The sequence below is a fragment of the Bison bison genome, unplaced genomic scaffold (genome assembly GCF_000754665.1).
Source record: "Bison bison bison isolate TAMUID 2011002044 unplaced genomic scaffold, Bison_UMD1.0 scf7180017864358, whole genome shotgun sequence".
Taxonomy (NCBI): domain Eukaryota; kingdom Metazoa; phylum Chordata; class Mammalia; order Artiodactyla; family Bovidae; genus Bison; species Bison bison.
Window position 1 is genome coordinate 2,453,635 of NW_011494930.1, and position 12,044 is coordinate 2,465,678.

At 34.4% G+C, this 12,044-nt stretch overlaps 1 protein-coding gene across 2 annotated transcripts in view; it reads left to right on the forward strand.

The window, feature by feature from the left end:
- Positions 1 to 12,044, forward strand: part of PCDH9 (protocadherin 9) — a 1,139,636-nt gene that overhangs the window by 405,443 nt on the left and 722,149 nt on the right. For both annotated transcript variants that reach the window (XM_010855193.1, XM_010855195.1), the window contains exon 3: positions 8,323 to 8,424. In XM_010855193.1, coding sequence (XP_010853495.1) covers positions 8,323 to 8,424 — 102 coding nt within the window. The remainder of the gene's footprint in view (positions 1 to 8,322; positions 8,425 to 12,044) is intronic.

Genomic DNA, 12,044 nt, shown 5'->3' on the forward strand with positions numbered 1-12,044 from the left:
TTCCAGTCCAGCGTTTCTCATGATGTACTCTGCATATAAGTTAAATAAACAGGGTGACAATATACAGCCTTGACGTACTCCTTTTCCTATGTTTTTTTTTTTTTTTAATTTTATTTTATTTTTAAACTTTACATAATTGTATTAGTTTTGCCAAATATCAAAATGAATCCACCACAGGTATACATGTGTTCCCCATCCCGAACCCTCCTCCCTCCTCCCTCCCCATACCATCCCTCTGGGTCATCCCAGTGCACTAGCCCCAGGCATCCAGTATCGTGCATCGAACCTGGACTGGCATCTCGTTTCATACATGATATTTTACATGTTTCAATGCCATTCTCCCAAATCTTCCCACCCTCTCCCTCTCCCACAGAGTCCATAAGACTGTTCTATACATCAGTGTCTCTTTTGCTGTCTCGTACACAGGGTTATTGTTACCATCTTTCTAAATTCCATATATATGCGTTAGTATACGTATTGGTGTTTTTCCTTCTGGCTTACTTCACTCTGTATAGTAGGCTCCAGTTTCATCCACCTCATTAGAACTGATTCAAATGTATTCTTTTTAATGGCTGAGTAATACTCCATTGTGTATATGTACCACTGCTTTCTTATCCATTCATCTGCTGATGGACATCTAGGTTGCTTCCATGTCCTGGCTATTATAAACAGTGCTGCGATGAACATTGGGGTACACGTGTCTCTTTCCCTTCTGGTTTCCTCAGTGTGTATGCCCAGCAGTGGGATTGCTGGATCATAAGGCAGTTCTATTTCCAGTTTTTTAAGGAATCTCCACACTGTTCTCCATAGTGGCTGTACTAGTTTGCATTCCCACCAACAGTGTGAGAGGGTTCCCTTTTCTCCACACCCTCTCCAGCATTTATTACTTGTAGACTTTTTCATCGCAGCCATTCTGACTGGTGTGAAATGGTACCTGATAGTGGTTTTGATTTGCATTTCTCTGATAATGAGTGATGTTGAGCAGCAGATCAGGTGGTCTGGTATTCTTAACTTAAATTACTTACTGAATTTCATCAAACATTAATTCCACATTCTTATTTTTCCAGTCCTCTTTTTAACTTATATTTGTTATGATATTTTACAAAATATTCCTATATTTTAACTGTTTCAGAATAAATTGACTCCATTTAGTGTATTATAATAATAGTAGCTAGAAGTAAATATTATACTAATATTTTAAAAGTAACCTGCTTGCATAACAAAGTGCACAATAAGAAATACTTATTTTTGTCTGTTAATACCACTTGTTACAGGAAACTATAATTGAGGGAAGCCATCTGGTCTATTTAATGGCCTATGCCAAAAGGCTATATAAAATCAGCCTTTGTTTTCTCATAAATTCCACATGGAGCAGTCAACTTCTCCCTGTTCATTGAGCAACAGTGACTGCCTCCATCTGGCTAGCCTCTGTGAACCTGGACTAAAAATGGAAATGCTTCTTGGGACAGAGGAGACAGCAAGTGCTATTAAGGATGGAAGGGGAGGAGGCACCTTTGGGACCTCAAGAAAGGAGAAGAAAGGCTATCTCCAGACTGAAAGGAGATATAGGATGGGGACTGTGAATAGAGTGGAGGGGAATTTACGTAAAGCAGAGGGTTATTGGCCAGTTCAAGTAGTTTTGAAGTAGATCCCAGTTAACTTGCATACCCCTGGGGTGTCTGATGCCCTGGAAGAACCAAGACTGGATGGGCAAAGTCTCCTGGGTAGTCAAATTGTGCAGGGCCAAGAAGTTGAACAAGAGCTAATTTGTTCATATATGCGGTAGATCAATTCAAATGTATCCACTTACGTGACATATTATTGTGAAGAAATTGCTTCCTGCCATGAATTACTGAGGGCTTCCCTTGTGGTTCAGCTGGTAAAGAATGTGTCTGCACTGTGGGAGACCTGGGTTGATCCCTGGGTTGGGAAGATCTCCTGGAGAAGGGAACGGCTGCCCACTGCACTATTCTTGTCTGGAGAATTCCATGGACTGTATAGTCTACGGGGTCGCAAAGAGTCGGACACGACTGAGGGACTTTGACTTCACTCCACTTCACTTCATGAATTACCAAAGGTCCAGTTTGATAAACAAAGCATGATGACTAAATCTATTGCTTTTTTAATTGTTTTTACTGCAGGTACTCTCTCAATCTATGAGATGAACACACTATATTTTTGTCTTAGCGTTTACAACACAAAGTGTAGGTTTGGGGAATACTCATTTTGCAATGAATTTGTCTGCTGGGGACAAAAGACTAAAAGAAAAAAGAAAATAGCTACCAAGAAATTATTACCCAGGGAGTTAGAAGCCAAAATAATCTAGGTGAATATAAGTCTCTGCAAAAAGTCTTGCTTTTTTTTTTCATGTATTCTTTCATTTCACTTAAAATTTTCACTTAAAATACTTATGAAATACCTCGTAATGCTGCAGGCATTGTAGTAAATTGTCAACAGGAGGATCATGTTCTCTTGTGAAGTGAAAGAAAACAAAACATATTCAGAGAAAGTAGCCACAGTACCCTAGGAAGAAAACCAGCATGTTCCTCAACTAGCTTTAGAAAAACATTTTCTACTGAAAAGGAGAGGATTGATCCTGAGCCAGATCTGAAGAGATTTATCTTCCACATAGTACCTTTACTTCTGAAGATGCATTATTTCAAGATTTTATAGATCATAAAGCCATTTTTATAACCATTATCTACAATTTTGTTGAAGTGGATGGAACAAATTTTTAACAAAGCCATGCTAATTCTTTTTCTATGTACTGACTCATTTTCAGGTATTTGAAAAACTCAGAAAAAGTAAAGAGAAGTAAGGAAAATACCTATGTCCTTAGTACCCAGAATTAACATATGTTAATATTTTATGATATTTCTGTCTCCAATTTTTTTAAGAAAAATACTTTTTTAAGGAAAAGAAGAGGGGCAAAGCATTTTTTAAAAAAACAAAATAAACAAGCAGATACCTTTACGCTACTGATGCAGGTGACATTCCTTTCTGCATCCTTTTGTCTGCATGCATGCTCAGTTGGTTCAGTCATGTCTGACTCTTTGTTACCCCATGGACTTCAGCCTACCAGACTCCTCTGTCCATGGGATTCTCCAGGCAAGAATACTGCAGTGGGTTACCATGCCTTCTTCCAGGGGATCTTCCTGATCCAAGGATCAAACCCATGTCTCTTACCTCTCCTGAACTGATAGGCAAGTTCTTTACCACAAGGACCACTTGGGAAGCCCTTGGATCCTTTTATGGTTCATCATTTTTCCTTATTCTATATAAGTAATCTCTACACTGATATATATTCTAGCCATCTGTATTTCTATGATTTTAAAACCAAATACTATTTATGTGGTGTTTAGCTTTAAAATTTATTATACTGCATTTTCATTTTGAATCAAAATATGCATTACACAAGGAAACTACCTATGTGTTAACATACCTTGATGAGCATTTTAACTTTGTTTTCCAAGCGTATTTAATAATGACAGGACAATAAGCCAATAAAGAAGGATTCATAGAAGATATTAGAGACAAACAGAAAATACAAGCTCAAGGCTTCCTGATTTGAGACAGAGTAAGTTTCAGGACATTCAGTGATTAGAACAAATTTTCAGAAATCGGAGCATATGCTGTGGATCTCTTAAAATATAAACTTTATCAGTTTCCTGAAATACTCATAAAAATATATGGTTTGATATAAGCATGTTTAGGAACATTTGAAAAGCCCTTCCTTTGTCTGTTTATGAATAGTAAATGGTTCATGTGTCTGTTTGAGAAAGTAGTTTAGAATTGGAAACCAGTGGAGAATGCCATCAGAAAACGTACTTCCTAAGGAAGTAAGCTTCATTTTCTCCAAACTTTTCAGTTTTAGCAATGACAATACCAACATGAACAGTTACATGATTCCAGAAGGAAAGCGTGAGCGATAAAAGGACACCCAGGAGTTCGTGGGCCCTTGCAGGGCAAGTGACACAAATGCATCTGGAAGGAAGGAATTATCAGTTGTGTCAAGTGAGAAGAGGACTGTGAATTGCCCTTCAGTTACTATAAGAGGTGATAAAAACTTGACACACATGGGCTGTACAAAGAAATGGGTGGAGAGATTGAAGATACCAAGTGCAGACAAGTCTTTAGATTCGTTTCTGCAAATGTGAATCTTTTACTGATGTTTAGAACTTTTGTATTAAAAACTGAAGAATGTTTACTAACTCTTCATGAAAGCAATCTCTAGTTTCTTAAAATGAGTAGGAATAATAGTTTCTGTGAGAAGCTTTAACAAAAGGAATTGTTATTTAATGAAACCTATAGCATAAAAACACAAGGTGGCCGCCTGTATAATGACTGCACAGATTTTGTAATAACACTTGATTTTGGGGAAACAACCTTGAATTTGCAAGAACGTAGGAGGAGTAAGAGGCTACTACTATAGAGTTGGGTGGAAACATGTAAAGAATCCCCTTTGTAGCAAAGAAAACAGCAGTGTTTAACTTAATGGTTATAAAATTTTTCATAAAACTTTTGTTGCTTTTGTTACTGTTGTAGTTTTTCTCTTGATATTTTGACTATGAAGTACTTCCTTAGGAATTTGTATCAAAAATGAAAGAACTAATATTCCTTATTGTGAGCCAGATTTGTGTAGGTATTTCTATTGACAGTGAATGGCAATTTCCCAGGAATTATGACAAGTGTTTAAGGGTGGGAAGAGTTATACACATAATCAAATAGATACTATTAAATGGAAAATATCAAATAGAATTGAAAATATAAAATAAATGTATTTACAGTGATCTCCATTTAATATGATTGTTGTTAGAGAGCTCTACCTCTCTTAAATTTGATGTACATATGAATCCCTCAATATTAAATCTGATTTAGCAAATCTGTCTTGACCATAACTCATTTTATAGTTATTTGTATCAAATTTGGAAAATGGAAAAATTTTAGTTGATGAAATCTCAAGACTTTTAAATAAACTTTCAATCTATTTTCAGCTGTAACTGTCATTGAACTAGAAATTTGTTGGGAAGAATACATAGCAATTAAATTGTTTTTCCCTTAAGAATGTGTTTCCTTAATGTTTGGGCTATTAATAATATTGGCTCTCAAAATATTCTTTACAGTGCTATTTTTGCTTTCTTTTTCACTCTGATTCATAGATTTGTAATCCCTGGAGGCCTTATAACACTGAAAAAGTTTAAAAAGTGATAACATTACAGTGAATTAAACTTTTCCTTGGATGCCATTAACTATTCTGTTAATGCCTCTGTTTATAAGAGGCTGCTAAATAATTAGACTCAAGAAAGGGATTGTGGTAAAATCTTGTTTAGATGGAAGGACTTACCTGAGTGTAAGTTGTATTGCAAATGCATTCGTTTTGCTTACATAATATCACTGCCTTAGGGAAGTAGGGAAGGAATGAAGATAAAAGCTCACCTTTGGTACCCACTGTATATAAAGTACCATTCCATTATTTGGTTGTCATCTCTCATATTACAGTCCAATTCTGTAACTTCTCATCATTGGTCTAACCGTTAAATTTCATGTACTAATAACCCCTGTCCCTATTCTCATGGCATGGCTCACACGATCCATGGTTAAAGCATTATTGAACTACTTGCCGCTCATAGGCAAGTCTGGGGAATTCATGTCTCTAGCCTTTACATATGCTGATCGTTCTGTCCTAAATGTACTGGCCATGATTCCCTCATCAGCACATTTTTCAAGACTAGACTCACTGGAGTCTCACAGTTTTCTTTTCTCTGTCCCTTAGCAACTTATGCTTATCATGATGGTTCTTTGTTTCCAATTATACTTCACTGCTAGTGTGAGACCATTGCAGATATGAAATACCATATCTTGGTGAAACACTAAAATCCTGAATCAAAGCATGCACTCAGCAAATATCTGATGATCAAATAAATGAACAAATAGAATAGAAGATGTGAATGAATAAGCAAATGAATAAATCCCTTAAGGGAGAAATGTCAGGATAGCCAAATCCCAAGTCCTGTTACATAGGAGTGATTTCAATGGTCAAATCCTTGCACAGAGGCCTTTGAATCTATCTGAACCTCTGCACTCCCCATCTGTTAAAGTAGGATTACATTTTCTGCCTCTCTCTGCAGAGGTTTCTTGTGGATAATACATAAAATTTATATGTAAAGATATAAAGTATTATGCAAACATAGGATTTTTTTTCCAATTTCAGAGGCATTGTGAGGCATCCAAAAAAAAATAATAAAATAAAATAATCACATAATCCACAATGGGTTAAATAAGGAAAAGGATTAACAAGAGATCAGATTGAAAGAGGAGTGAGGCTAAAATTCCCTATAGTGTCCTGAGGCCAGAAAAGAAATGAAAACCTTAACCCAGGGATTCTAAACTCTTGGCTACACACAAGAATTACCTGGGGATTTCAAAAATAGTTTTGCCTTAGCTCTAATTTATCTGGCGTGAGGTGGGGCTCAGTCAGCGACACTTTATTTAAAGTTCCCTGAGTGATTCTACATACAGGCAGGATGAGAACCACTGCTGGGTCACAGGAATTGCGGAAATGTTTCTAAGGAGAAAAACTGCATAATACATGAGAGGTTTTAAAAAGATTAATCAGCATGAATAGATACGAGGAAAAGTGAGGGACATGAATTGAGAGATTAAAATGTCTAAGACCATCACAGATGAAGATAACTTTTAAACCTAAACTTTTTTGAAAGCTAAGATTGACCTTCGTAATTAACAGTGAAGTTGTTCACACAAACTCAGGCACATTCTAAGAATTAATACTGGCAGACCAGTGTTTTACGAATTATACCTAAGTCACTAAGATTATAAACAGAGGTTAAATGCAATCACCATTTGTTTTATTACCCAAAACAAGTTCCTAGAGGAGGTAGGTTTTAAACAGGGTTAAAATGATGTTATTGTAGAGAGGACAGGCATATATTCTTTTTCATGACAAAGGTTTCTAATATAGGCTTAGGTTTCAGAGTCATGCTTTCCTACTCTGCTATATTGCAGAGTCTCTTAAACAAACAAAAATAAATGAGGTAATTAATAATTGAGATGTTTGAAATGTAATGAAGGATATTTTGAAATTATTTTCAGAATATTTGCTCTTTCTCTGAGTTTAAAATAAAAACATTTAAGCTTTAAAACATGTAATGTGAATATTTTAAAATACGTATAAATATATAAAATATAAAATGGTGGTTTTGAGATTAAAATATACTGACCTTGATTATACTAAACTCTAAAACTCACTTGCTTTTGAAAATGGTTTTGAAAGTAATTTTGTAAGTTTGTTTTTTGGGATGGGGAAAGTAAAATTTCACTGGTGAACCAAAACAGTGGCATTCTACCTTGAAAAATATTATCTCCCCTACTTATGTCATAAAAATCTATACATACCTTTGTAGTCTTATGGGAGAAGAAAGGTTATATGTCAGTGATGAGCCTTTTGGGGAGGCACTACAATGTTTTTTATTAAAGTGGAGACCTTAGAAACCCAATATTATGTTTAATAAATGATCAAGCAGCCATGAAACTAGTAAGAGATTTAGTAAAGAAGGAGGCAAGGATAACAGAAAGTAAATTATATCTTGTTGTCACACAAAACAACTTTTGGAGGAATATGGTAAATAATCATTTTAATATTTTCATGGAGAAAAGCCAAGCCATTCTATATCTTTTTTTTAAAATTCATATTCATTTATAGGTGAATTATTTTAGTCAACATGTTTTTAAAAATATTTTGCATTTGCTACAGAAAAAATGTGAAATAATACTTTAAGACCTTTAACTTTTAATTTTTCAGTTTTGTCTGTTTCAAATGTATCATTTATAAAGGACATAGACATGGAAGATATGAAGAATGATCTGAGTAGTAGCCCAACTTTGGGAAAATAAATATTTTTATGTCTCATTTCTCTCATCTGTAACTGGGGATAATAATATCTATGTCACAATTTAATAATATGTGATATATATCAAGCATTTGAATAATACCTCACACAAATAATTACATCATACAAGCTTTAGCTACTAAAATTGTAAGTATAGTAAATAAATATTGCAATAGAAGGAGTAAAATAACTACATCTTAGATTTCTTTAGTTTTAGTGAAAACACAATTTGTTTATCCTGGGACCATTTTTTACCTTTTTGGTACAGGCTCAATATGAATGCATGTACTTACTTGAGGAAGACCCCTGATAGTTCACAGGAACCTCCTTCATTAGAAGCTTAGCAAACCATGTCTCTCAATAGACACTCTTAATATAGAATAGTTTGTCACAATTATTTGGTAATCTCTTTCAGTGTAACTCACACAACAAAAGTGACAATATTCCTGTCACTCCTCAGAAATGTCCCAGCTCTGCGGGTTTCCATATTCAGGAGAATGAAGAAGGCCATTACGAGGTATGCCATAATTCTATGGAGATCATGTTGGTACTGAGCAATTTACATTTTCCTAGTGATTTTAAATACTCTAAGTTAACTTATAAATATGTTCTTTGCTGACCTTCTTTTTTGGTCATATTTTTATATTAGTATCTTTTTAAAACAATTTAAAATAAACTGTTAGAACAAAAGGGAAGAATAACCTTTTTCTCTTCTGGTAATGGTCAAACTATAAAATATAGTGCTCTTGTCAATGACTGTAAAGTGTTGCTTTTTAGCAATTTTTGGAGACAGTAATGGGCAACTTTCTTTTTAAATATTTTTAATTCATTTTTATTAGTTGAGCTAAAAATGCCCACATCCATTTGTTGAAAGATTGACTTGCTTAACCTGCTGTACTCAAGGAAGACAATGATGTTTAATATCAAGAGGTTAAATTGGGGTTTTCATTAATCTTTTATTTTTTAATGACTTTTTCTCAGCTTGATCGTTTATTTTCCTGTATATTTGAATTAAAAATAAAAATAGTCATGTTTTTCTTTTTTCTCTTAATGTCTTCATTGTATAATATTCTTTTATTTATTTATTCATTTTTAATTTGGGTAGAGCTATTACAGTACCAATTATTCTAGTATGGCTGAATGTACAAATCTATTATTTTTCATTAAAAATTGTGATAAACACATAGCATGAAATTTACTACTTTAACCATTTTAAGTATATAGTTTAATAGTGCTAAGTATGTTCACACTGTGCAATAAAAGTTCCACATTTTTAATGAGTTGTGCTTTAATAGTTGACTTTAACATTAATGCACACATACTTGTTTCACCTATTTTCCCCTATCATAGATGTAAAAGATGATGGATTGATAGAGCATATGTATTGGTGTAAATGTATGTGTGTTCTGGTGTGTTTGTGTTTATTCTATTTTCTCATTGAAGCTAGTTTTTTTTTTCCTCTATTCCCTTAAATGTATTGAAAATGTTTTGATTATTGTTAACAGTACAGTGTTTTTTGCCAACTAAAGGGATATATCATTGTCAAAGCCCCAGGTATAATGTAGGTCAGAGAAACTACTTTGGTTAATAGAAATTCGATTGGACAAGCAACTTCTTTTTGGATATACCATTAACTGAGGTGGACAAAGTGACATTTGGGGAAGCTTGTCCCCTAATTCCTTCTCCATGTATTTTCCTTTTTATTTGTGTGGATCTAACTATTTAGCAACATTCTTCTAAACTACAGAATATAGTCTTCTTCCCATTTTACTTTTATTTTCTTTATATTTCTTTCTCCAAAATCTTAATCATTTGACAGTTGAGAGAAGAATTATAATTTTTAACCCTTTGATTGTTCCTCATCACTATGTGTTATGAGTCTAGAACACAGGGATTTGTGCCATTACTCACCCTTATTTCATCCAATAATAACTCAGTTACTCTATTGAAGAAATAAATGTTTCATTCATAAACGTTCATGTAAATCTTTAAAGGGCCCATTCAGATATTTAAACCCATTAAAATCCAATTTTAAATTCCTAAGAATTATATCCATTTTTATATCATTTTCATTTCTGCATGTTTTGAGTAAAGAATTGATATCCCCCATAGACCTCTAGGATTTAGTCATTAATTGAACACTTTTCTTACTTTTGTGTAGAAAATAAATGAGTTATAATTAAAATAATTTTCTATGAACCACACAGCCCGCCAGGCTCCCCTGTCCCTGGGATTCTCCAGGCAAGAACACTGAGTGGGTTGCCATTTCCTCCTCCAATGCATGAAAGTGAAAAGTTAAACTGAAGTCACTCAGTCATGTCCAACTCTTAGCGACCCCATGGACTGCAGCCTACCAGGCTCCTGCGTCCATGGGATTTTCCAGGCAAGAGTACTGGAGTGGGGTGCCATTGCCTACTCTGAATTAAATGCTAATAAATGTTAATTTATGATTTTTTAATGTGTGTCCTCCTATATATATATATATATAAATACAGGACATTTTGATATTAGTATTATTAAAATATAGCTCATTTAATCCTGACAACAATCCCATTAGGTAGGTACTATTATTATCATTACCTTTTTACAGATGTGACCACTGAGACACACAGAGGTTATGTAATTTTTCTCAAAATCACACAAATAGTAATTAATGAAAATGGAGTAAATCAGACCAACAAGATTTTAGAAACTTCAAGGTAATTACCCTGTGGTAATGTCTAAGAAAAAAAAAAAATCACAGGATATTTGACTGTTAGGAACCATCACATTTATATGTTCATGTTACTGAAGCATAATTTGAAGACTAGAAAGATGGAATAGCTTGCCCTGGGTCACAGAACTAGCTAGAGATAAGCACTAGAATTCAATCCAGATTTTCTGATCTTGGAGTGACCTAATAGCTAACTTCAGCTGCATAAAATTTTTCCAAGCCAAGTGTCAAAGAAAATAGTTCCAAAATTAGATTTCAAGTAAGGTGTGGAATTTAAACTAACTGTCATGTTTAAGTTTTATCTTCTTGTCAAGCCTCTGTCATCGTAAACATAGAGCCCCATAATGGTTAAAATAGAGGCCAAAAAAAAAAAAAAAAAAAAATGTGTTTTCATGCCATAAATGCATATTACCCTTGCAAAGCATCTTTGATCTATAAATTTTATTGTTATTTCCCTTTATTATACTCAATTCCCTTTTCCCAGTAAACTGCATTAAGCATAAACAGATAGAGTTCTCGGTGTCTATATCCTGCAATCTGTAGGAAAATGTCTCATAGTTATTGGAATTCACACAAGACTGCATCTCAGTATGAGTAGATGCTCCCTGTCACTGTTTTTGATGCTTGAGCTAAAGTATTTTTACAAAATGGTCTAGTGTTCAGTGTATGAATTTTTGAGATAAGACTTTTTTTTCTTGTAGCAAAGAAATCCAAAAATCAATGTCAGATGAAAATCTTAGCTCTAAGAGTTAGGAAGATTGGTGGAAGAGTTTTAAAATGTGTGAACTTTAGCTGCCAGACTTTGGAAATGTGGCAGCTATCACAAGTGTGAAATTCATGGGTGCAGATGGTTGATTAAGATATCCTAGGATGGACCACTGCTATAAATCTATAGGCCAAGATTGGGAAAAACATCTTGATAAGGGAAATATTTTTGACCCTTTAGGTAAATTTATAACACAAGTTTTGCTGGATTCAGAAGTTTATAGAAGTTAAATATTATTGGTTTCACAAACAACCCAGTGTGTGATTTGATGGAAATATTTAAAAAACAAAACATCAAATGGAAAGTGAGTGGACCATGTGGTAAGAGAACTACAATATATTAAACTATTACCACATCTTACATTTCACATTCATAACCTTAGGACAGTATTCCTCCAGTTCATTTCAGTTCAGTCTCTCAGTCATGTTCAACTCTTTGTGACCACATGAACTGTAGCACGCTAGGCCTCCTTGTCCATAACCAACTCCCAGGGTCCACTCAAACGCATGTGCATTGAGTCAGTGATGCCATCCAACCATCTCATCCTCTGTCATCCCCTTCTCCTGCTCTCAATCTTTCCCAGCATCAGGGTCTTTTCAAATGAGTCAGCTCTTCCCATCAGGTGGCCAAAGTATTGGAGTTTCAGCTTCAACATCAG